The sequence below is a fragment of the Blastocystis hominis genome, assembly GCF_000151665.1.
Source record: "Blastocystis hominis, Singapore isolate B (sub-type 7) whole genome shotgun sequence assembly, scaffold_6".
In the NCBI taxonomy this organism is placed as follows: domain Eukaryota; class Bigyra; order Opalinata; family Blastocystidae; genus Blastocystis; species Blastocystis hominis.
Window position 1 is genome coordinate 791009 of NW_013171865.1, and position 24875 is coordinate 815883.

General features: G+C 49.1%; 9 protein-coding genes; 4 read left to right on the forward strand and 5 right to left on the reverse strand.

Annotated features, from left to right (window-relative positions):
* Window positions 1-548: 548 nt before the first annotated feature.
* On the reverse strand, window positions 549-1580 carry GSBLH_T00007191001 (uncharacterized protein; the record flags this gene model as incomplete). Its single annotated transcript, XM_013043295.1, is given in 6 exon segments — window positions 549-567; window positions 576-1125; window positions 1160-1223; window positions 1256-1354; window positions 1385-1532; window positions 1564-1580. Coding segments are annotated over 6 exon segments (897 nt in total).
* Window positions 1581-4299: 2719 nt separating this feature from the next.
* Window positions 4300-4926, reverse strand: GSBLH_T00004409001 (uncharacterized protein; the record flags this gene model as incomplete). XM_013043296.1 has 3 exons in its annotated part: window positions 4769-4926; window positions 4526-4737; window positions 4300-4495 (listed from the first exon to the last, which is right to left on the reverse strand). Exons 1-3 carry the CDS (start codon window positions 4913-4915, stop codon window positions 4300-4302), a joined length of 555 nt encoding a protein of 184 aa, XP_012898750.1. The 5' UTR covers window positions 4916-4926.
* Window positions 4927-7061: 2135 nt separating this feature from the next.
* GSBLH_T00004410001 (uncharacterized protein) lies at window positions 7062-8317 on the reverse strand (the record flags this gene model as incomplete). XM_013043297.1 has 6 exons in its annotated part: window positions 8213-8317; window positions 8061-8179; window positions 7963-8030; window positions 7624-7934; window positions 7467-7589; window positions 7062-7436 (listed from the first exon to the last, which is right to left on the reverse strand). The coding sequence occupies exons 1-6, from the start codon at window positions 8294-8296 to the stop codon at window positions 7062-7064; spliced, it is 1080 nt and encodes a 359-aa protein (XP_012898751.1). The 5' UTR covers window positions 8297-8317.
* A 116-nt stretch (window positions 8318-8433) lies between these two features.
* Window positions 8434-9573, forward strand: GSBLH_T00004411001 (uncharacterized protein; the record flags this gene model as incomplete). XM_013043298.1 has 6 exons in its annotated part: window positions 8434-8469; window positions 8501-8561; window positions 8596-8706; window positions 8737-9261; window positions 9292-9471; window positions 9502-9573. Exons 2-6 carry the CDS (start codon window positions 8523-8525, stop codon window positions 9571-9573), a joined length of 927 nt encoding a protein of 308 aa, XP_012898752.1. The 5' UTR covers window positions 8434-8469; window positions 8501-8522.
* An 88-nt stretch (window positions 9574-9661) lies between these two features.
* Window positions 9662-10411, reverse strand: GSBLH_T00004412001 (uncharacterized protein; the record flags this gene model as incomplete). The annotated part of the gene is made up of 1 exon (XM_013043299.1): window positions 9662-10411. The coding sequence occupies one exon, from the start codon at window positions 10409-10411 to the stop codon at window positions 9662-9664; it is 750 nt and encodes a 249-aa protein (XP_012898753.1).
* A 1379-nt stretch (window positions 10412-11790) lies between these two features.
* GSBLH_T00004413001 (uncharacterized protein) lies at window positions 11791-12578 on the forward strand. XM_013043300.1 has 4 exons: window positions 11791-11834; window positions 11929-12068; window positions 12100-12444; window positions 12484-12578. Exons 1-4 carry the CDS (start codon window positions 11807-11809, stop codon window positions 12535-12537), a joined length of 567 nt encoding a protein of 188 aa, XP_012898754.1. The 5' UTR covers window positions 11791-11806; the 3' UTR covers window positions 12538-12578.
* An 849-nt stretch (window positions 12579-13427) lies between these two features.
* GSBLH_T00004414001 (uncharacterized protein) lies at window positions 13428-15302 on the forward strand (the record flags this gene model as incomplete). Its single annotated transcript, XM_013043301.1, has 5 exons — window positions 13428-13488; window positions 13519-13626; window positions 13656-13954; window positions 13985-14472; window positions 14504-15302. The coding sequence occupies 5 exons, from the start codon at window positions 13428-13430 to the stop codon at window positions 15300-15302; spliced, it is 1755 nt and encodes a 584-aa protein (XP_012898755.1).
* A 37-nt stretch (window positions 15303-15339) lies between these two features.
* On the forward strand, window positions 15340-17927 carry GSBLH_T00004415001 (uncharacterized protein; the record flags this gene model as incomplete). The annotated part of the gene is made up of 8 exons (XM_013043302.1): window positions 15340-15422; window positions 15455-15510; window positions 15543-15675; window positions 15706-15940; window positions 15973-16423; window positions 16901-17019; window positions 17052-17192; window positions 17223-17927. 8 exons carry the CDS (start codon window positions 15340-15342, stop codon window positions 17925-17927), a joined length of 1923 nt encoding a protein of 640 aa, XP_012898756.1.
* A 1059-nt stretch (window positions 17928-18986) lies between these two features.
* GSBLH_T00006803001 (uncharacterized protein) lies at window positions 18987-20298 on the reverse strand (the record flags this gene model as incomplete). The annotated part of the gene is made up of 8 exons (XM_013043303.1): window positions 18987-19088; window positions 19123-19156; window positions 19191-19303; window positions 19337-19409; window positions 19441-19562; window positions 19591-19965; window positions 19995-20111; window positions 20143-20298. The coding sequence occupies 8 exons, from the start codon at window positions 20296-20298 to the stop codon at window positions 18987-18989; spliced, it is 1092 nt and encodes a 363-aa protein (XP_012898757.1).
* Window positions 20299-24875: the final 4577 nt, after the last annotated feature.

A 24875-nucleotide genomic window follows, 5' to 3' on the forward strand; every position in this document is an offset into this window, starting at 1 on the left:
GACGAGGATTCGACCTTCTTCGCCGCGGGCTTCGGAGCCGGCTTCTCGTCCTCCGACGAGGAATCGGAAGAAGACGACGACGAGGATTCGACCTTCTTCGGAGCCGGCTTAGGCGCAGGCTTCTCGTCCTCGGAGGAAGAGTCCGAGGAAGAGGAAGATTCGACCTTCTTAGGCGCAGGCTTGGGCGCGGGCTTCTCATCCTCCGACGAGGAATCGGAAGACGAAGAAGAGGATTCGACCTTCTTGGGCGCAGGTTTAGGCGCAGGCTTCTCGTCCTCAGAGTCCGAGGAAGAGGAGGAAGACGACTCGGCCTTCTTGGGCTCAGGCTTCTTCTCGTCCTCGGAGTCCGAGGAAGAGGAATCGGAAGAGGACTCAGCCTTCTTGGGCTCAGGCTTCTTCTCTTCCTCCTCGGAATCCGAGCTGGACTCGACCTTCTTCTTCTTCTTCTCCTCCTCTTCGTCCTCGTCGTCCTCCTGCTGGGTCTCCGCGGCGTTCTCCAGCAGAATGGTCCAGTCGGTGAGCGCGAGGCCGATGGATTTGATCTGCACTCACACTCCGCTCCCGCCCCTACGGACTTCGCGAGCTCGTCGATGTCCAGCTTCGCGGGCAGATGCTTCAGGAACGCGTAGACCTCCTTGCTGCGCATGTCGCAGAGCTCGCCGGCGAACATCTTGAGGATGCCCAGCGCGATCTTGACGATTCCGAAGGAGCCCTCGAGCAGCAGAATGTCCCAGAGACGCTTCGCGTCCTCGAAGTTCACGCAGCGCGTGAAGAGCGAGTAGATCCAGTCCTTGAGGATCACCGCGATGTCCACCTTGTTGTCCTGGAAGGCGCTGCGCACGTCGGGGACCTCCTCGTCCATCGCGGAGCCGAACGCCGCGCAGTACTCCTTGAACTTGTCCTTCATCTCGGGGTCCACCGCGTTGCTCAGATACTGCGTGAACAGATTCACCGTGGACGTGAACGCGCTCTCCTCGTCCTGGAACTGCAGCAGCATCGCGGAGATGTAGTTCAGACCGTCGAAGTAGCCGATGTCCGGGCGGTACGCCACGAACGTCTCCAGCAGCTCCTGGAGGTCGCGCTCAAACCGGGCGTCGTGGAACGAGCTCTCCTCGGGATACACGTCTATAGAAATGAGAGAGGAGCAAGAGGAGGAAACCCTTCACCGCCTGGGGGATCTGCAAAATGGACTTCTCGTTTCCTTCCGTGGGGGCATCGGGGTTCTATGGCGTTTACGACCCACTCGAGCGCGTACCGAGGTGAATTTCTCGCGAAGACCCTTTCCGTTCTTCACGTTCACGCGGTACAGTTTCGCGGCAATGCGCACCTCCGTTCCGATCATCACGTTCCAGCTCTATGCGTCAGCAGGCTCCACGACGACTACCTTGATACGTGTGTAGGGGATCATTCCCTCATAGCAAACCTTCTTGGCGAGATTGCCCTCGCGCTTGTACTGCCACGCGGGGATCACGCTGCGCAGGAACTCCATGTTCTCGTTCTCGCGCTTCTTCTTGCGGCGCTGCTCCAACCAGCTATCGATCACGCCCCGGCGAACAACCCTACGCTTGGAAGCCGCTCATCTTCTTGGGCTTCACCTCCTCTTCCTCTTCCTCTTCCTCGGAGGTTTCCTTCTTATTCGACTTCTTCGGCTTCTCCTCCGATTCGGAGTCGGAGTCCGAGGAATCCGAGTTCTTCGACTTCTTTGCAGGCTTCTTATCCGACTCAGAATCCGAGGAAGAGTCGGAGGAAGTCTCAGCCTTCTTAGCAGCAGGCTTCTTATCCGACTCAGAATCCGAAGACTCAGAATCCGAGGAGGAGGAAGTCTCGGCCTTCTTAGCAGCAGGCTTCTTGTCCGACTCAGAATCCGAGGAAGAGTCGGAAGAGGAGGAAGTCTCGGCCTTCTTGGCAGCAGGCTTCTTGTCCGACTCAGAATCAGAAGAATCAGAAGACGATTCGGCCTTCTTAGGCGCAGGCTTCTCATCAGAGTCAGAATCCGAGGAAGATGATGTCTCAGCCTTCTTAGGGGCAGCCGCAGGCTTCTCATCGGAATCCGAATCCGAAGAATCCGAAGAAGACTCAACCTTCTTCGCTACAGGAGCGGGTTTCGTATCAGACTCAGAATCTGAGGAGGAACTATCTTGAACCTTCGCCAGATTCGTGGACTTCTTCACCTCCTCAGAATCAGAACTGGAAGAACTCGATGAACTTGATGTATCTTGATCAGCACGCATTTCTCTATAATCCGATTAGAATCAAAGCTTCTTCAAGCGACAATTCAACGTACCTTGTCTCCTTTGATTTAATATATACAAATCTTGAGAAAATGCGATAGCATGTAGATTTAATATACCCATAAGTTCCCAAATATGGCCCCTAACATATATACATTTTATAGAGAAATCGATCGTTTTATGGGTGTCTCTGTATCATTAGGCTAGACAACACAATACGATGGCAGGAAAGCACTCAAACGTGAAATAGCCATTCGAGAGTATTTGATTCATTAACGAGTGTGGTGTGAACAAAAGCGTTTAGGGTTAGTTAGGTTTAATAATTTCTATCTGTAAGTCTGTCTGTCCAACATGGAGAATATCTCCAGTCTTCAATGTCACTGTCTCTTCTACCATTTCCCTACAACATCATCCCACCAAGACTACAAAATACCCATTTACATAGCTATTGTTTGTACTTCGCAAGTCCTTGTATTTGAGCTGCCCTCCGCGAATGAAAAACTAAAACTCATAACCACTCATCCTTCCCCACCTCTCCATGATACTGAGAAACTTCGTGATCTTTGGGTAAGCTGATTCCATTCTTTAGGATGATATCGCGCGTTGAACGACCAAGACCTGGATGGGTTTTCTAGTCGTTATCAAACCGTTCATACTCTACAGACTTCGGTTTTACAACGAATATCTGATTACGATGAGGTCCGGAAATTACTGTGAGTTTCGCAGTTAATTCGGTTTCTATTCGTTACAACCGCTTGCTCTCCAGATACTTGCTGATCCTGACGGTTGCTCATATTGCTTTAGCTCTTTCATTCGAGCTTCCTCATACTGTGACATAATTAAATCGCATATATCATGGCAATGACGGATGATTGCCTACCAATTATTTAAATTACAAAGCTACACATCTTCAACAGCTGCAGCCTTTTTCGTAAAATATTCCTCCATTGTCATGTTTCCATACTCCTCATCTGTTATTCCTGCTTGGTTCATATCGATCTTTTGAAAAACCGAACAAATGAAAAACGTGTCTATTTTTGGAATCGCAAACTATTCTATACCACGGCCTTTGTGCTGAGGGCTGACAATTTTAAATGGCACTGAAGAGAAACATAAGTAGGAAGTGTGTAGGTCTCTTTATATATAGCAGCGTACCCTATCACTCTATTTTTTCTGTATTTCATATTTGTATTTTCCTTCTTGTCCATTACGGGTATCGGTTCGTGTTTTGTTGTGTCATCATGTAGATTCCGAAGCGTATGTAAAGGGGGTTTTCGCAAAGTCACTCTTTCGGTTTTTGATGTATGACTGGTATGTGTGCTTTGTCGTCTTCATGAACAGTTTCTTTACTTACGTGGTTTTTCTTCTCCATGTCTATTTAGTACGCAAAGTCGAGTTTCTTGTGGGGAGTCACAGGTTTATGACGCTGTTGATGAATTCACTCTTCTTTATCTTCTTTCAGCGCTGGGCATTTGCCTATTTCCTCGAGTCTACGAATGGCTGTATCATGCTAATGTCCATATTCACGATCCTCTATCATAGTTCGAGCATTTCTCTTCTTGGTTAGCCATAGGGATTGTTCCCCGTGTCCGAGCAAGCTCTATAATGTTATACAAAGGGATCCGCATAAGCGAAGAGGTCTTGCTGTGGCTGTTGACCTTTTTTGTGTCTCTTTCTTCGCGCATTAGCGGTGTAATCGAGCTTTTCGTCGGAATGTTATTTGCAAACTACGCCCTGTTTCCTCTTCTTCAGAAAAAACGATTGGTTCCTTTTCCCTCCATGATCACAAACTTCATCATTTACTATGCTAGCTCGTCCGAAGAGCCTCGTGATCGAAACATAAGCGAGGACAGCTCCTCTCCATTTATGGTGGACGCAGGATTCTTCGGAAGAGGAGTTGACTCATCGGAAGAGTCAAGCCCTCCGCACCGGACATCGCAAGCTCATGTTGAGGAGCTAATGGTAAGGAGAGTCGGCGAAGAGGTTATGAATAGGGTCTTGGTTTTAGTCGATATGAATGTGAACATGCTCTGCTCGCCTGTGGCAACGATGTGAATAGAGCGGCAGATTACTTGTTGTCTAGTAGTGTATGATAATAATGCATTGATATACTATGATGCTGTCTGTGTAAGGCTTTGTTACAACAAACACAACAATCGTTCTTTTTCGCATCAGCAGGCTTCTCCTTCTTCTCCTCCTCTACCTGTTTCGGCTCAGGGTCCTTGCTCATGTTCTTCAGCTGGGCAGAGAGGAACACCGTCAAGCTAAACATTATGCGGACTCAACATACAGACAAGCTAAACACGATACCGATGATGCAGAGAAGGAGATCTCTCTGGTTCTTAGCAATGCTCTTGGAGAAAAACTCATAGCTACCCATCCGTCCCTTTGAGTTCTCGGTGTGATAGACATAGAATCTCTTAGAGAGCTTGGTAAGAGTATAAACCGCAGAGTATGCGCAGAACACCATGAAGATGGAAATAGGACCCATTCCCTTGACGACTGTCTAAACGTGACAAAAGTAATAAAACTATCACAGAGCAGAGGCTCTTTCTGATCATGTCAGGGAAAGGAAGGCACACGAGAAAGAGGACACAAAACATTACCATATCCAAGAATCCCACGATTCGCATACTGAAATTCAAGGTATTCAGGTTGTCCACGAAAAACAGCTTATAGTCCATTGTACAAATCCTACTGGAAAAAAATATAGAATGACAAAAGAAATGAATATTTCCGACTTCTTCGGAAGAATATCTTTCAAGTCGTTGTTTGTAAGGGGGAGTCCAAGCGAGCGCGTTTCACACATTAGGCAGGGTAGAATGACCCTTTATGGTGTTCATTCTCATGTTAAAACTTTTTCGATTATTGTATTGAATGAGAAATAAAAAGGGTGGCTATGACTACCATAGCTACAAAAGGAGACGGAAAACGAAGGAGACTCAAGAAACGCGTGGGATGTGCTTGCGGCACTTGAGCAACAACGAAGGAAGGCAGCAGACCTAGAGCAATCGGTTGAACATTCTTCAACCCCGAAACCAATTCCTGGTTTCTTTTTTGACCAAGAAAAGCAAAAATACTTCCCTTTATCGATGAAACGGGATTCTGTCTATGTAGGATTTGTTTCATATGTTGAAAAAAGGATAAACCGCTTTCAATTCCAAGTACCTCTTTTTCATACGAAATGAGTCGTTGTTCATTGGTTTCAACATTACTGCAGTCCAGGCGGTTACAAAATCCATCGAATTTTGATAAACTCTACAAAACGTTTTTGCTTTCCTCTCGTAATTCATCCATCGTTCTCTCTCCTCCCGACTGCGTAGTCCATGGAGTTTCTCTAGTGGAGAACACTGTGATTGTATCAAGTAGAAGTAAACTGTTTATGTATCAAATCAACAACTTGAACAATCACAGTCACAGTCACAGTCACAGTCACAGTCACAATCATAATATAAACGAAATGGAAATATCTTCGGTTCCATCGATTCTTCAACTCACATCAGAAATAGACATTAGTTGGCAACATCATGATGTATTTGTCTGTAATTCGAGAGAGCAAAGCTATCTGTTTTTTCTCTCCACACACACTCAAATTCCGGTTCGTCCGAGTCGTTGCTGTTACAGGCTGAGTCCCTCCGTAGTGATTGTTGGAGGCGACGAAGGCGTTTATGTCTATCAAAATGATTTGTTAACCCAAACAATCTCCACTCCTTCTTCCGTATTAACCATCACATCATCTTCTACCAACTCTTCTATTTTCTTTGTCGGTTGTCGAGATGGAAGTGTGTATCGATGGGTTGTGGGATCCCACGATTTGCAATGGTGGTGTCGTTGTCGCCATGCGATTGTGAGTATCGCAGCGATCGATGAATATGTCTGTATCGTGGATGCGGGAGGTGCCGTAAAACTGAACAAGAATTTGGTTGGGATTCGCGGTGCTCAGTGTGTTAGTAGTGATGGTGAAGAGCATTTCATTGTGGCATTGAAAAACGAGATTGTGTGTTTGGATTGTACGGGAGCCATTTTCTCATCGCTTCCTTTGCGCGATATTCGTTTTTTACGATGTACTGAATCGTTTATTCTCGCTTCTGATACCTCACAAGTTCATATCCAAAGTAAACCTGGTCATTCGATTCATTGTGATTTCATTCAATCGAATGTCTGATTGATTGACCGATTGATTGATCGAATGCCTGACTGACCGAATGCCTGACTGATTGAATGCCTGACTGACCGATTGATTGACTATGGTTAGACTCAACTCATTCCATTTTGAATGAATCATTCCATCCATTTATCCTCTTCTTTGTTCAACAAACACATAACGAACTCAATTCTTGCGAGTGATCCAAGCTATTCGCCAGATTGGAATCGCGATTTACAACCCCGATTTCGCGCAGACGGCTCCTACATTACACCCTCCATCCATCCTCACATCAACGACGGCTTCCCTCCCGTCTGTTTCCCCATCCGCCCCGTCAGCGGACGCTCGCTCGGATTTGGCGGCAACTCGTCTTCGCGCGCCCCGCCCGCCTGCGCCGAATTTCCTCCCGAATTCTGCGCGGAGGCGACGATTTGATGCAGCAACTGCACGAACGACTCCTGAAACTGACTGTTATTCGTGTTATTGTTCCCCTGGAGATTCTGTTCATTCAGCGGGATCACAATCTCCCGGTAATTCCCAGTCGACCGGCTCGGCAAAAACGACACCTCCTCGGACATTCCCGTGTTCATCATCGTCTCCATTCCTACCCGCGGGTCGTACGTTGCCGCCAAATCCCGCCGCAATGGCGGCAAATTCAACACCGGCGCCGCCATCTCCTCTATTCCTCATTTCCCCGCGATTCCACTACCCCCCGCGGGAGGAACCGCCAAAATCTCCCCGCCCCCCGCGATACACCGCAGCACGCTCGCCGAATCCGCGGTTAACCGGCCGATTCGGTCGAGAATGGGCGCGAATTGGGTCCAAATTTGCGCTTTGCGATGGTTGAAACGCTCCTCCGATTCGGTTTCTTCGCGATGCAGCGAAGCCAAAACCCGCCAAATTTCCGAGGATACGGTCTGGATCCGCTGCACGAGCGTCAACGCGTCTTCGGAGCCGGTCACGCGCGCGTCACGTGCCCAGCACACCACATCGGGACTTAATGTCGAGCGAACCTGCACATGGCGCGTGTGCGTGCGGAACGGCGCGATCCGCGGGGAGTTCTATCGGGGAAACGGGGAAACGGGGAATACCACGTGGATCCATTCGTCCCACCGCGAGGCCCAGCCGTTGTAGTGGACGAAGACGTACTCGGCGTCCACGGCGATGATGGTAGCCTCCAGCCATTTCTCCACGGTGTCCAGCGCGTCGATCCACTACATGAGTCATCATCATCATGATCATCATTACCTGACCCAGGTAGAAACGACGGTTTGGACGCGGAGCCGTCGTGGAAACCGCAGATGTGGGAGCGAAGGAGGGGATACTGCTCTCGGGGAGGGTTAATGCGGAGATGTAGGTGTTGCAGGTGAGAAGGCCTTGGCGAAGAAACTCCAGAGAAGAAGCCACGGGATACGTGAATGTATCGCCTGCTTCGGGGAAGCGGGCGCCCTGCAGAGTGAGCATTGCTTGCCAGCTGAAGATGTCGCCGCCGTAGTTGTCGATTGCTCGCTGCAGTCGGCGCTGGAATAGATTTCTCTCCACTTCGTAGGAAAATGAATCTGTGTCACAACAACTGGTCAAACATACTATCATTATCAGGCGCTTCCTGCTGGACGATGGTCAGCTGAATCGTTGTATCGTTCGCAATATTATAACTGCGAGTAATTAACAGAGAGCAGAAATACGTCTGAATTGATTCGTTGTTATTTTCTAAAATGCGTCCCAAGTAAATCAGACGCTGCGTATCCGCTTGAATATGATGAGTGTGTTCTATCTTTAACTTTAGTTCACCAACTGTGCAGTTCTAGAGTGTAAATTGATTCCTAGCTCAACGTACTGGCGGGACTTCTATGTCAACAGTTCTTCCATCTTCTTGCACAAAAGAAACATGCAAAGTTATGTTATTCTCGTTGCCGTCCATCACAGCGTGAGACTGAATGCGACTTGGGAAAAACAATAATAGAATTAGGACATAAGAGTGTCAGTTCCCTCACCCGCGGTTTTTCTGGAAAGGCGGCAGTTATTCAATCTGGGCTGAACTATCATTTTATCGAAGTAGTTCAACGAGTTAATTCAAAACCTCGTTCAACGCATGTATGCTCGGAAGAGGATCATGAGGGACTAGACACTTCGGTTGGTCTTTTACAATGAGTATGAACGATGACTTGGAAAGGTATATCGAGAAGGTTTGCATTGAGAATTTGATTGACGAGTGCATAGTTGCGAAAGTGCGAACTCATTACTGAGAGCGAGGTGAAACGAGTATGTGATCGCGCCCGTGACATTCTCATCGAGGAGGGTAATATTCGAAACGTGAGTACGCCGGTCACGGTAGATGGTCACGTTGCTTTTCAAAACTAGATATGCGGAGACATCCACGGCCAGTTTTACGATCTGCGTGAGCTTTTCCGTATTGGCGGAGACTGCCCACAAACGTGCTATCTCTTCATGGGAGATTACGTGGACCGTGGCTATTACAGCATCGAAACTTGGTTGCTGCTGCTCTGTCTAAAAGTCCGCTACCCCGATCGAATCACTCTTCTTCGCGGTAATCATGAAAGTCGTCAGATCAGCCAAACCTACGGATTTTATGATGAATGTCTTCGCAAATACGGTTCAATCAACGTATGGCGGTTCTGCACAGAAATCTTCGACTACCTCAGCCTTGCCGCATTAATCGACGGTCACTTCTTTTGTGTGCACGGCGGCCTATCGCCTTCCATCTCCACACTGGACCAAATCCGTCTGATCGATCGGAAGTGCGAGCTTCCCCATGAAGGCGGGATGTGCGATTTGTTGTGGTCGGACCCGGATGAAGAAATGACGGGTTGGGGATTGAACTCGCGAGGCTGCGGCGCAGTGTTTGGAGGCGACTCTGTGAAGGAGGTAGGGATGATGCATGGCTGCTCTGGGTAGTTCAACACAACGAACCACCTGGATCTAATCTGCCGATCGCATCAATTGGTGATGGAAGGCTACAAATACATGTTTGATAAGATGCTGGTGGCGGTGTGGTCGGCTCCGAATTATTGCTATCGCTGCGGAAACGTCGCTTCGATTATGGAAGTCGATTCCCAGCTGCATTGTGAGTTTAAAGTAGGGCAGAGAGGAGGGAGTGAGGCGAAGATTTTCGAGGCGGCGCCGGCGAGTGAGCGAGGCATTCCGTCGAAGAAACCGCCTCCAGATTATTTCTTATGATGTGTTTGATGGAACAAACAATGAAAGTTTTTTTGTTTGTTTGTTTAATCGATTTGGATTCGTTGTTGGCATTCTTTCTTTTTTTTAATCAATGTTTACGGGATTTGGATTCGTTGTTGGCTCGGAGTTTGCGGCGACGATCGCGACGACTGCTGCGATGCTTCTGGGGTGAAGGGGAGGAGTCGAGTTGAATGAAGGGAACTTCTTCGTCTTGGAGTTCGGAGTCACTGACTTCTGCGAAGTCTTCGATGTGGAGGCGTTGGCCATCGATCGTGATGGTGCCATCGTCATTGCGAAGACGCTCGAAGTCTTCTTTCGTCATGTAATAATCCTTCGTTTCGTAATCTGCATCTTCAGATAACGAAGCTGTGGATTCATTGGATGATTCAATGGATGGATGCGTGTTATTCGATGATTCATTGGCTGATTCATTGGCTGATTCATTGGCTGATTCATTGGCTGATTCATTGGCTGATTCATTCGATGATTCATTGGCTGATTCATTCGATGATTCATTCGCTGATTCATTGGCTGATTCATTCGATGATTCATTCGATGATTCATTGGCTGATTCATTCGATGATTCATTCGATAATTCATTCGATGATTCATTCGATGATTCATTGGCCTGCTCCTTGGCGATCTCCTCTTTCAATTGATCCACTTCCTTTGCATCCACGAAGAACGATCCCGGCGCGTTCTCCTGTTCCACGCGTTGCTGATACTGCTGAATCAAACTATCCAGCGAGAACGCCTCCATCTTCTCCTCAATATTCCCAAATCGCTCCTGCAATTGCTCCTCCGTCCACGATTCATATCGATTCCGACCCGGTCGCATCAACTCCCATTGATCCTCCAAGTCCCGAGCGATCCGATAGCCTATTGATCACTCGACACGAAGCCAAACGAGGCGAGAAAATGTTTGTGATGACGGAATCGCCGTCTACAACCATCCATTCGGATTCATCGCGATCCGTTACGCGGATCGGAATGTGTTTCAATTGGCGCTTTCGTAGCTATGATCAGAGAGTGAGTGAAGAACAAACATAGTGAACGATTGTGTCGCCGATTCGCTTCTCGTGGGCCAGCGACGAGCCCGTCACGAAGATCATCCATTCGCCCAATGTGGAGTGGTTGCGAAGGTTTAGCACGCGGATGTTCAGGGCTCCTTCGCCTCGCAGGATTTTCATCGTTTCATTGAGAGAAAGAGGCTTGCTAGCATGGTAAGCAGTGAAGGAGGCATTACCCCTGACGGACGGGAATATCGTATTTCGTTACGGTTTTGGAGGTTGGAGGAACCCACTGGACCGCTTCCGACTTCTCAGGGTGATAGAAATTTACATTCGGAAGACCTTCCCCCCGCATCCAGTATTTTTCGGGAAAATTCAGTTTGTTCTATTCACAACAGAGTGAGAAACCCTACCACTTCCTTCTCGGAAGAATAACACAACTCATCCCACTTTTTGGCCGCTGCTACACTCGTTTCGTGAGGACCTACTATAAATATGCAGATTTATCTACTACCATCCACTATATCTTTGTAAAAGGCAAACCAATCTCCGTTCTTTCGCATCTTCACACCCGTATACATCTTAAACGATGCCCTAAGCTAGAGGAAATCAGAAGAGACTTGTACCATGATTCCATTCTTGTCCGAAACTCTTCAGGATCGAGTTCTGACTCTTTTGGAACTGGAGTCGCATCGTAATATGTTGACATAAACGTTTCATTTTCCAAAATGTTGTTTCCATGCCCAAAGAGCCGAATTGCTAGATTGGGTCGAAACAAAACGGACTTTGTTCTAAATGAATTAGAAATGGAGAGAGCATTATACAGAGAGAATTTAGAGATACAACCCAATCGAGAGAGCATTTCTTTGTGTATTTGATTTTCGATTGATTGATTGTTTTGTTAATATTCAGTGGTTTGGTTAACTCGAAATGCGCGACTTCTGTAATACTTTGTTGGTTTTTGATCTGTTCCTCTCTCCTATTTGTATTTTCGTTTCCATTTCCATTTTCGTTATTTGAATATTTGGATTATTGGTAGTTGTATTAGTATTATTCTATAATAATAATAATAATAGTAATAATAATATATATATTCCTGGCAGAAGACAGAATAACAAACAATAGAACTGTACAGTGATCCAGTTTGGTTGATTATCAAATTGACTATGAATGAAACTCCCTATTCGTGTCCTTCCATTCTCCCTCAGTAATTTGAGTCTAAAATGGTTACTTGTGCCCACCACAGAAACTGTAAGTATTCAATTTGCCATTGATAGTGAAATGGTTTGAGTCGGTGTGTTGCTTTGGTTTTTCTCGGAGAGCACAATATTCTAATGGCATTTAGATCGTCTTACTTTCAGTACTCCTCGTCGCCCCTTCGAGCGCGAGCGTCTGGACCAGGAGCTCCGTATTTGCGGAGAGTTCGGTCTGCGCTGCAAGCGTGAGATCTGGCGTGTGCAGCTGGTGCTTGCCAAGATCCGCAAGGTATTATTTCGTGCATATTTCTAATGCAAAGGCTGCTCGTGAATTGCTGACTCTTCCTGAGGATGATCCTCGCAGAATCTTCCAGGGAGCTGCCATCATCCGCCGCATGGCCCGTCTGGGACTCGTCTCTGAGGAGGAGATGAAGCTCGATATGATTCTGGAGCTGTCGACTTCCAAGCTGATGGACCGCAGACTGCAGACCCGTGTGTTCAAGCTGGGCCTTGCCAAGTCGATCCACCACGCTCGTGTGCTGATCAAGCAGCGCCACATCCGTGTTGGCCAGCAGGTGGTGAACGCTCCTTCGTTCATGGTTCATGTGGATTCGGAGAAGCACATCCAGTTCGCTGAGAACTCTCCTTATGGAGGCGGTCGTCCTGTAAGAAGCTTTGTGTGAGGGCGAATTGCTAATGTGTAGGGACGTGTGGCCAGAAAGCACCACAAGAACGATAAGGCGGAGGCTGAGGAATAAATGAACCTCCTGATCGGCACTCTATTCATAAAGACTCGTTTTTGTTGTTTGTTGGAAGCACGAAGGATTGCGGGGTGGATGGATAGGAGCGGAAGTGGATGGAGTGAGATGTGAAAAGGATGGTGTGATATGGGAGGGAAAATGGAAAAGGAAATAGAAGAGTAGTAGTAGTAGTAATAATAGTAATAGTAATAGTAATAATATAAGGACAGAATGGATTTTGGATTGAAATAGGGGTACAATGGTCCGTGTATGCCTTATTGTGACATGATGTGATATGTAGTTTATTGATAGAGATATATGCACTTTGAATAGGACTATAATCACTTTAGAGTGGATGTGATTCTGTATTCGAGAACAACTACTCTTTCTAGAAGATATTGCTATACTACTATAGATCTATATTATGCAATAGATTTAGCGCCTCAAACACCTTCAAGGACAATACTCAGACATTGTTACAATATAGTGTATCGACTACAAGTAGTAAAACTAATTGAATGAGAAATCGAGTGTACGAAACACTTTTCCATAGGTCGTGTCACTTTCATTTGTTCAACTACGTATAATTATAGGGACTCGATTCCAATGTTTTTGTACAATAATACCCGTTGATAGCTCGGAAATGTAAATAGACAAGACTCTATTTCGACCCTTCCATACTCTTTTCAAGATGGAAACATAACAATCCTCCACCAGAAAATGCTATTCTCACACATTTCCATTCAACCATCTCTCCGCGTTTGAAAGATATTCCACTCATAATCTCAACCACCTATTGTCACCTCTTTTTTATGATCAGATTCGCAATCCATGAAAAAAGAATTCAACACTAAAATAGGGAAATGATTTGTGTTTTCGTCCTATTCTCACTTTTTCTTTTGTGAGCTATGAGAGTTTACAATTTAGTGTTGTTTATCGCACTCATGAGCTGCGCAGCTGCGTCCACCCGTAGATTTGAACCAGATACGTAACCATTAGGGGTTACTGCTTCGATGATGAAAGTCGGAGATTCTTATCAAATGGTAGAGGGAAAGAAGCGCGACGCTGTCGCTTTCGCCTACTTTGATGAAGCCATCCATGAAACTGGTAATGGTATCGAATCCTGACCATTCTAGGATGGAACTACCTCTCAATCCGTTCTAACGACAAATATCCCAACTACGACCAAGCCTACGCTGCCGGCTTTTTGGAAGGAGCACTCACGGCCAAGCAGATGTACATCCAGATTAAGATCCGCTTCCCGGACCGCGCGCCTCCTCAGAAGGTGCAGCGCTTCTTCGATGCCAACGAGGCCTGGGAGAAGGAGGAGAAAGCGAGTGGCCGCAACCCGGACTACTGGGAGCAGCGCAGCCTGCTGGACGTGCAGGTGAACGGCATTTACGACGGCTACATGGCGAAGGCGACGGGCGCGATGGTAATGCAGCGATGTTTCTTCTCCTTCTAGCGCAACGTGACCCGCTACCAGATCATCGTGGCCACCTACGAATACGACGTGTGGGACCTGTCGATCGTGCTTCCTGCCGACGACGAATCGAAGTGTTACGCGGATGATGCATCCGCGGGGTTCCACAACAAATGCCACGGAAGCGAGCGCGTGGACCACTGCTCAGCGCTGATCAAAGTGCTTCCCGACTTCTCGGACGTGTTCTTCGCGCACGTGACCTGGTCGGACGCGCAGTCGATGTACCGAATCTACAAGGCCTACGATCTGCGTCTGCATCTCCGCGACGGCTCGCTCATCCCCGGACACAAGGTCGCCATGCCCGCCTACCCGGGCCGTTTCACCTCCGGAGACGACTTCTACATCACGTCGGCGCGGCTGGCGATCCAGGAAACGACCATCGCGATCTGGGACGAGTCGCTGAACGAGAACATCAAGCCGCAGTCGGTGCTGCAGTGGGCGCGCTCCGCGCTGGCCTACCGCCTGGCCACGTAGCTGGCGGCCGCAGAGTTTTACGCGTAGATCGGCGGAGCACTGGGTGGAGGTGTACTCGCTGTACAACAGCGGGCTGTACAACAACCAGTGGATGGTGCTGGACTACAACCGCGTGCTCCCCGGACAGCCCCCGCGGGACGGCGCGTTCTGGATCTTCGAGCAGATCCCCGGCGGCGGCGAGGCCGCGGATATGACGTGGTGGCTGCGCCGCGAGGGCTACTGGGCCTCCTACAACATCCCGTACTTCCCCGCGATCTACGAGGCGTGCGGGTACCCGGCGAAGGTGGAGGAGTGGGAGGCGAAGGCGATGTCGTGGCGCGACGCGGCGCGCGCGCAGATCTTCCGCCGGGATCACAAGAAAGTGGTGGATTTGGCGTCGATGGGGCGGATGATGCGGTACAACGATTACAAGCACGATCCGATCAGCGCGTGCAACTGCACGCCGCCCTACACGTCGCAGTATACCATCTCGTCGAGGTCGGAGCTGATGGACAAGGACGGAGTGTATCCGTTCGAGTCGCTGGGCTTCCGCGATCACATGGGAACCGATGTCAAGATTACCAGTCGAAGGTTGCTGGACGACCATTTGGGCGCGGCGATTATTTGCGGACCCACGTACGATCAGCAGCCCGTGTTTGATTGGAACACCACGCCGCTCGGACCCAAGGAGCATGAAGATTACCCCGAGCGGTACGACTTCCCGTTCTATATCGCGCGGATGGACGTGGACGGAGAGATGGACTTCGACTATGTGCCGTTTGACCACTTGAAGAAGTGTTGTGTTTGTTGGAAACAAGTGTTGTCAAAAAATGCCTTCTCATATTGAACCAGTGCGTATCTGCGATGAGCGAGGTAATGGGTAGATGTCGGAAGAAGAAAAAGCCAAACTTAAGCGCGAGGCTGAAGAATTGAGGATCAAGTTATCCGCACTCAACTATCCGAAGAAGTACGTTGAAATCCGGTACCATGAGCGACTAGAACATGGGTACTGTCCGATTTTGAGATTGGAAGGAAAATGGGAAAGGGGCGCTTTGGTAGCTCGCAAAATTCCAGGCCTGAGGCATAGGACGTGTTTACCTTGCGCGTGAGATTGTATCAAAGTTTATCGTGGCAATTAAAGTGATCCAGAAAAGTGAACTTGAGAAGTGCGGAATTGAAAAGCAGTTGCGCAGCGAGATTGAAATTCAGTCTCACATGAAGTAGCAGAATTTAAAATTGATGTTTTGTAGACATCGCAACATTTTGCGAATGTATGGATATTTCTGGGACGAGAAGCGTGTCTACCTCATCCTGGAGTACGCCCCGAAGGGAGAAATCTACAAAGAACTCATGGCCAAAAAGCGTTTCAGCGAGCGTCGCGCCGCGAAGTACATCCTTCGCATCTCAGACGCCATGGAGTATTGCCACCAGATGCACGTCATCCACCGCGACATCAAGCCGGAGAACATCTTGCTGGGCCAGGACGTTTCCTTCAATTCTTTTTATTTTTCTTTTAGTTCGAGCCGAAAATCGCCGATTTCGGGTGGTCTGCGCACTCCCCCACCAATCGGAGAAACACCATGTGCGGAACGCTGGATTATCTGCCGCCTGAAATGATCGATCGCAAGGAGTACGACTCCAATGTCGACAATTGGTGCATTGGCGTGCTGACCTATGAGTTCTTGTGTGGAGAGCCGCCGTTTGTTGCCAACGATCGAGACACGACGTATAAGCGCATTCGGAGCATCGATCTGCGATTCCCGATGCATGTCACGCCGCCTGCGCAGGATTTTATCCGGAAATTGCTGGTGTTTGAGCCGAAAGACCGGCTGCCGCTGAGCGAAATCAAGAACCACCCATGGATTAAGAAGTATGAAAACCACTCGCTGACGCCGACTATGTGGATTGTTTGTTTTAGACAGGATGGAAATGTGAAATTGAAATTGTGGAAATGGATAGGAACGAAGTGTTGAAAAAAGAGTCGGAAAGATGAGAAAAACGTTGAATGGGATAGGTAGATGGGGACTTTGATTGATTACACGTAGTGCGTGTCAACGATAGTTTTGGAAAGTTATGTAGTCGCGAAAATCAAGAACATATGTCAACGAAATAAAAACAGAGAGTACAGCAAAAATGGATAATCTATTATATCTCAAAATAGAGAATAAGGGTAAAACATGGTTATTTCACTTATCTCCACAAACAATCGAGTTAATCCAAAATAATGGAAATCCGAAAAATGAACCGATTTTCATAGTTTTTGATTCTTTTAAAAATGAGTCAAAATCGAAAGCAAAAGAGTAATCCGTTGTATTTCGCAATGGTCATCACATAGCAAACATCGAAACGACATTAAAAAAGATCGAGGACTTGATCGTTGAATACCAGGACCTATTGGATCGTGTAACGGAATTTGCATGTAGAATAATTTTCAGGTAAATAAAGCGGAAAGCCGGGAGCAAAAGGAAAAATATGAGAATGAGTTGAAAAAGCAAATAAAGAAACTGCAAAAGCAGCGAGATAGCTTGAAGCAGTGGCAACAGAAGATGGACTCCTCCATAGCGGTACGGTTTGTCGATTTTGCCTAATTGTACAGCCCTATGCAGACAAAATAAACGAAGCGAAAAAACAAATCGAGTCCCTTATGACAGAGTTCCGAGAATGGGAAAAGCGTATCAAGAATAAGCCGTATTCCAAAGTGAGTCTTACGCAGCCGAACAAGCAAACTCCGCAGGACGTACACTTTCTTCACTGGATTTCCTGTTAGGAGAAGCGAAATGAAGTCCAGAAGCGGCTTCAGAGCCAATTAGATCAATTAAAGCGCGAGATCGAAGAATGCGAATGCGAATCGAAACGAGAGAAGAAGAACAAACGCAGCACGAACCAGTCCACGATCACCAAGCTCGAGTCGGACATCAAGAATCATAATGATCACATCCACAATCTGGAGTTGATTCTCCGCCAGCTCGACAACGATCTCATCGATCCCTACAAGCTCGACGAGGTTCTCGACGCCGTCGACGACTACCTGGCCTCCTACAAGCAGCCCAACTTCTACTACGACACCAGCATGTACGACAAATTCAGCCTGTTTTCTGGAATTCCAAAATCCGTCTCCGACTCCGAACCCGTCGAAAGCGAAGAAACCGACTCCATTCTGGTGGCACGTGACCCAATTCCCTGTTTTCTAGAGCGAAAAAACGAATTCTTTCGTCGCCTCTCCCGATCCCTCCCCTCGCATTCCCGCGGTTTCCGCCGCCCTTTCCAAGAGCGTAACGCCCGCCAACTCGGTCAGTTCTTCGAATTCCATCCCCGCGATTCCATCCATCCCCGCGGTTCCCGCCGCTCCGGTTACTCCAGTTACTCCAGTTACTCCAGTTACCTCGGTTACTCCAGTTACCTCGGTTACTCCAGTTACTCCAGTTACCCCGGTTACCCCGATTACTCCCGTCAACTCGGTGTGGAAAAGTAGAAACTGGAGAAACCCAAAAAGTAGAACCTGGGTCCCGTGCCGGCGTTCCCGCCAAACCCATCAACTTTTCCGAGATTATTCAGCGCTGTTCCTCCCGCGGTTTTTCCTCATTTTTAGCGGTCTCCGCTTCCTCCCAAAACGACGCGAATTCCCGCGGAACCCCGCTCTCCGCCAAGCCTAGCGCCGGTTTCCACGTTTCCCCGTCCCCGGGCGCGGCTCCGAGTCCCGCGGTTCAGTCGGAGGTGGTGGAGGCGAAGAGTTCCGCGGTTCTGCGTTCGCTGCAGGCGAGCGGAGAATTTGGGCTGAGTTCCCCGCGGTGCGGCGTGTCGCACCAAAACCGGTTCGAGCAGCAGCTGGAATCCGCGGTTCTGAACCGGCTGCGGTACGCGCTGCCGCCTTTCGCGGTTTATCAGCCGTATTACCGACCGTCGGAAGTGGTGGACGTTCCGAAGGGATTCCCGCGGATCCAGGGCGAGCTGTTCACGAGCGAACCGTTCGGCGGAATGCCGGTGAACATCGCGTTCTTCGTGTTCGCGATGGAGCAGAACAACTACATCCAGTACGTGGCGGCGAGGCAGCTGCAGAACAGCGGCTGGGTGTTCGATTGGGCGAGTCGGAAGTGGTATCTGCAGAAGTCGGCGCTGCGCGTAGGGGAGAGGAGGAGCGTGGAGAGTAGATGACGGAGAAGGGAGAGACGTGCACGGCGGAGGTGTTCGATTATGAGACGTGGAAGACGACGACGGAGACGAATGTGCTGTGGAAGTCGCTGCATTTGGAGATGGAGACGCTGCCGTGAGGGTGGAAGGATGATGAATATGGGAGTGTTTTTGGGTGTGTTTGTTGGAAACGGAGAGAAGAAAGAATGGAAGAGTAAAATTCGATGATTCGTTTGTTGGTGAATTGTTCATGCGTGGGATATTTCTTTGTGATAACAATCTTTATGCTGCTGTTAGTTTACAAATATTATTATTATTTTGTTTGTTTCAAGTTGAATCCATCTCTTCATTTCTATCTCAAACAATTCATTCATTCATTCATTCATTCATTCCTTTATTTGCATCACTCTTCAAGAATATCACAGAATTCCTCCTTCTCAGCGAACTCTTCCCACGATTTCGGAATCGTCTCCTTCAATTCTTTCAACTCTTCGCGATATCGAATCTGCCAATCATTTCCATCCCTCAAACAATCTCACTCGCAATCCCAGTCGCGCCGTTTTGGGCTGCTGTCTACAAGCGAATCGTTCCTTTTTGCCTCTCTTACAGTCGAACAATATCAATGAAATCATTCACGCACTGACTCAAATCCAACGTCGTCGCTTTCGTTAAATCCACTGTCAGTCCGATATAAAAACACGCTGCGTTCGAATTCGATTTCTTCGCTTTATTTCGTCAATATAAAAAACGAACAGAAACGATCGGATTCGGATTCAAAGCCACGTTTTCAATTCGCAGACTCAGAAAAAACACAAGATAGCGAATTCTGAGCTTCACGTTTCCCTTCCAATCCCCACTTGCTTTCCACCAAACCCAGCCAATCCTTAAATTCCGAATTCGCCGACGCCGAAACCAAAACTTCGAAGTAAATTGGAAATCCTTCAAAGAATTGATACGGTTCAACCATCTGCAAAAGCGTCTGCGTGTCAATCAACTCACTTCCCTACGCTCTCTCCATCCACATAACTCTTTATTTTCTCATAAACACGCCTCGCTTGGCTTCGAATGAACTGCAAACTCGATCGACTGATCGTTCTTGCGGTGTTCATTCTGGGATATGTGGGCGTTAAGAGAACTAAACTATCGTGATTCGAGAAATTGCTCGGTTTGTCGCTCCAGTTTTCTTCGTCAAAACCGAGCTCAGGAAAGCTTAACTGCGGAGTCATCGCAATGATTTCTGAACCTAAATGGTCAGCGACAAAGTGGAAAAAGTGGAAAGTATTTGTTAGAAAGTCGTTTTCTAAAAGATTGGTGGAAGCTAAGAGAATCGTGATGTTCACTCCGCCTAAATAACCCATCACGTTCTTATATATTTTGTATTGCTATGCTTAAAACGTAGAAACGTGGAAACCTTGGTGAAAAATCGAATTCCGAAGAATGTTTGACGGAAAATGTCCAGTTTATTCTCTGATCGGAGTTTCTGAATAACAAATTCGGTGCAACGACATCCTGTAAGCGAGTGAAGCGTCTACAAACAACGCTCTTGTCGAAGGATTTACATGCTCGCTGACGTTTCGTAAAATGTCGTTGGAAAGAATGTCCAGGAATTCGGGGAGCTTGAAGGGGTAGGAGGGAAGAGAGGCAAAGGAAATGTCGACGGAGACTCCGTCAATTTCCATGGTCATAATCGGAACGAAACTGTATTTAAAGAGCATTCAAATATAAAAAAACGCCAAGGGAATTGCTTTCAGGTCTGTAATGCGGCTGTTATGAGAGAGAAGTGCGTAGAACGAAGAGAAAAAGTCCTTTTCATTCACTTCGCCTGGAACGATGCACAGTCTACATATATCCGATATCATCCATTAATACAAATCAATATCCGAAGAAAGAGATGATACGCCCAAAGCAAAGGATCCATAAGGCATTACCTTTGCATTTGCTTGGTTCACTGTAAATTCATCCAATTTCTTAATCAATCATATTAAAATAAACACTACTCTCTCTACGTAAACAGATTTCACCCAAGAAATAGCTAACGATTCTAAAAAAGGAACGAGCTGGTTTCTCCGCTCGATTTCTTCAGAAGAAGCGATTTCCCCACTAATTCTATCGAATGAAGGCACAGAGGAACCGAAACTCGAGTAATCTCATAAAAGCGTCTCCTTGCTTCTCTAAATCTCCATGATTCACATTTTCTCTCCACTCCAAAGACATTTGTTCCAAAAAACACCTCAACGAGAAAAGAGAAAAGTGAAACTAATGAATGGCCGATACGGTCGCTTCCACCACACACGTTGCTTTCTGCATCGATCCATTCGGTGTAAACAACACCGGAATCCGCACCTTCTTCCTCCTAGCCATCACCCATCCCCGCGGTTCTTACGGTTCGATAACAATATTGTTATACTTACAACTGAAAGGCGAACGAAGCGGACTCAAATCCAGGCTGATTTTGCGATTCGAGTGGTTGTAAACCACCACTTTGCTCATATACGATGTGCTCATCCCCGCGGGAATCCCGATCACATTGTCTTTGATTTGAATCTCCGAGCGAAGCTCCTCACAACCGCGGAAACGGAGGTTCTCCCGCGTTTCCACGGTTACCTCGCGCGGCGGCTCACCGGAGGGCGGCGGAAACCCCCCCACATGCTCACGATAGGGCCGATTGGCGGGGTTCCAATGCTCACCGGAGGGTTGTCCAATGAATTGTCCCGAATGCTCACCGGAGGGTTGTCCCATAAAAGCGCCCCACTGCTCACCGGAGGGTTGCCCGATAAACGGTCCCGCCCCTCTATAATAATCCTCACGCGAGGGCAGCGGCTCACCGGAGGGTTGTCCCATAAACGGTCCTCCAAACGGACCCGAATGCTCACCGGAGGGTTGTCCTGCCAACCTGCCCGTGGGTTCCGCGGGGAATCGTCGAACCTGTGCGAACTGCTCCCGCGGGAGCGGCGGGAGGGAGTCGAGAGCGGGGTTCGCGGGAATGGAGGGCAAATCCCAGCCGTCGAGGATTCCGTCGCTGTTGAAAAGCTCGATCTTGGGCCCTTCCTTGTCGAAGCAAACGATCTTGACGTCGATGGCGTGCGGCACGCCGTCCACCACCAGCGACAGCGAGACCGACTTCATGCCCTGGTACCGGCCCGCCAGCGACAGTCTACGCGTTACCACGGTTCCACGATTCCACTTGATCGGGATCTCGATGTGAGAGAGCGGTTTGATGGTCCCGCGGGGCTGGGAGACTTCGAGCAGAGGCGGAATGGTTTGGAACTAGAGAGAAGGAAACGCCCAGGGAAACGTGGAAATCGACGTCGCGGGAAATCATGTTCAGCACGCGGAGCGTTTCCTCGGGACTGCCGAGAGAGAGACGGAGCATGGAGGGAGAAATCTGAACGGATTGGTCGCCGTAGGAGCCGATGAAAATCCCCGCGGAAAGTTTCTGCTGCGCCTCCAATTGGTCGTACGGGTCCGTGAATTGGCACTTGTAGCTGTGGTCGTGGACCCGCGGGAAATGCTGCGTCCCCTCCGTCGATCCGGAGGGGCCATGGAACAATTTGGGGTCATTTCGATCGCTGACATCATTAGGGTCATTCGGGTCATTCGGGTCATGTAGGTCATTCAGACCATTTAATACATTCGGGACATTGGGGCCATTAGAATTATTGGGGCCATTGGGGCCATTGGGGCCATTAAGTGCATTAGGGTCATTAGGGTCATTAGGGTCATTCAGGCCCAGCGAGAGGGAGTTTCGGAGAGGAGGGATCTTTCCCGCGGGGGGATTGAAGTGGCGTGGCTTGCGGAAAGTTCCCTGGCCTCGAGGCGTTTCATTGAGATCAGCGAATAGAATTCTGCAGGAAACGAGGGAATTGCTGAGCGCGTCGATGTCCCAATAATGCGATTTGGGCGTTTTTTCTTGGCCCAATCGCGAGTCGAGATCGCAGAGCGTTTCATTGTCGTGCAAATCGCGGGAAATGTCGATGTTGGATTCGGAGAGATTCGTTTTCGTGAAGAGAAGACTGCGCGTCGACGCGCTTGATTCCGACGAACATTCTGTTAGCGCCAATAACAGGCCGTGCCGCGGGGACGGGCAGAACAGAAAGGCCTTGCGGTTGTGCGCCTGGAGCAAACGGCGGCGCAGAATATTGTCGCAGGCGAAGATGTAGAGACACGGCGGAATCTGGAATGAAATGGCAAAAATCGGTACTTTTTTCTGGATCATTTCGGCGCGGAGATCGGCGAGCTTGACGGAGAACTCCATCATGGAGGGAAGGTAGAAGATGGGCGGTAGAAACGTGGAATTTTTAACGAGAGTTACCACGTTTTGTTCGATCCCCATCACGAAGAAACACGCGGCGCGATCTCCGTTGTTCGTCACGAACAGCTGATTCCCGCGGGTCTGCACGACGGGCTGGGATCTCCCGCCAAAGCCGACGAGGGGAATGACGCAGGGCGCGTGCTGGATTTCGAGTGGTTCGATGATAATCAAGGCGTTGTCTTCGGCGAGCAGCGCGGGGCGGTAAGAAACCGCGATTGTGGTGATTTCCGCGGGATGGAGAATGACGCGGGGCGAAGAAACGAGGCAGAAGGGGAGCGGCGAAGCGGGGGGCGAAGAAAGCGGGTGGAGGTGGAGGGAAAAGGTGAGGGTGCGCGCGGAAACGTTCTGGATTTGGAGGGAAGCGTCGCGCGAAGCGTGCAAATCCACGCAGCCGAACGCCAAAACGGGCGACGACGTGTTTAAAAGGGGACAAGCTGGGCTATGAATAGGAGAGAAGAACGCGCTCACCGTCCAGCTGCACGCGGATATCCCCGCGGTTCAGAGGCGTCGAAGGGTCCTGGCCTCGGAAAGGACCGGGGAATTCCCGGTTATTCGCGGGGAATTCTGGGTTATTGGTGGGAATTTCCGGTTTATTCACGGGAAATTCCGGTTTATTCGCGGGAATTTCCGGTTTATTCGCGGGGAATTCTGGGTTATTCGCGGGGATTTCCGAGTTCTGGATGGGCGTTTCGTTCGGCTGAGCGGCAAATTTCGAAAAGGGAGTGGGCAATTCCGGCTGGGGCTCCGGGTAAAGCCGAGTGGAGGCGGGCGACGCCGCTGCCGCCAAATCCAGCGAAGATTGATTGAGAATTGACCCGAAAACCGCTTCTTCCACGGCCTGCGGATTGCCGCCCAATTTGGCTTCGCCTCTTTTTTTTTGGCGGGAAGGCGAAGACGAAGACGAAGACGACGAAGACGAAGACGAAAACGAATCCATTCTCGAATGGTCCAGAAAGGAGGTCAGAATTGGGCCCTCCGCCATCCCCGCGGGACTCGCATCCTCCTCTTCCGCGGGAGTTTCATCGACAGGTGGATTTGGCGGGACGGCGGGGACGGTTGGCGGGTTGTACAGTGATTGGTTGATTTGGAAGGAGGTTTCATTGGAGGGGGTCTGGGCCAAAGAAGTCCCGATTTTTGGATTCAGAAGGGAGGGAACGTTCTGCTGCAGACGCGCCAAATCGATCTGCAGCGGGAAATGATGCCCAGGAAACTCCCAGGGCGCCCGTCCCGCGGGGATCGAGGAGGTCTGGGGAGGCTCCCCGCGGGGATCCGGGTCCATGTGCACGGGTTCCACGGGAATCGTCTGGTTCAGAAGGGAGTCTTCCCCGCGGGGAATGCTCTCCACGTCCGGCAGTTTGGCGGGATCTTCGCCTCCCTCCATCTCTCTTCTCCCGCGGGAAACCTCTCGGGTCGGATCCGCTGGATTTCCGCGGTTATCGGTTTCGTCGATTCTCCGGATGGACTCGACGCGTTTCTCCTTTTCCACGTTTACTTTCCCCTGTTCGACGGGCGTTACGTCCTTCGCGAAAAGCGCGGCATCTCGCTTCGCCTCTTCGGACACGGCGGAATACTCGAAGGGTTCGCTGCGATGCGTATTCCCGCGGATAAACGTGAGGGTCTGGCTGTTCTGTTCTTTTAGAACGTCTTTTTCGTAGGACATTCCCGCCAACATGGATTTGAGTTCGTCGAATTCGGGGGAACGGAGAAGGAAATACGCGCGGGGATCCAGGGAATGGCCTCCCGCGATTAAAACGTTGTCGAAAGCGCGGGGGGCGCGAAGAATCTGCTTCGCCCAGTCTTCTTGCGGCTCTTTCATAAAGTCAAATTGGGCGAGCGGGTTCTCTTGCTGCCACTGGGATTGCAGGGTGTCCAGGAAGTTTTCGTCTGCGTGTTAATTGGGGAGAAAAAAACGACCGAATTCCTGGAATTCGCCACTGGATGACGACTGTGTATCCAGCAAGGAGTTCGAATCTATCATTG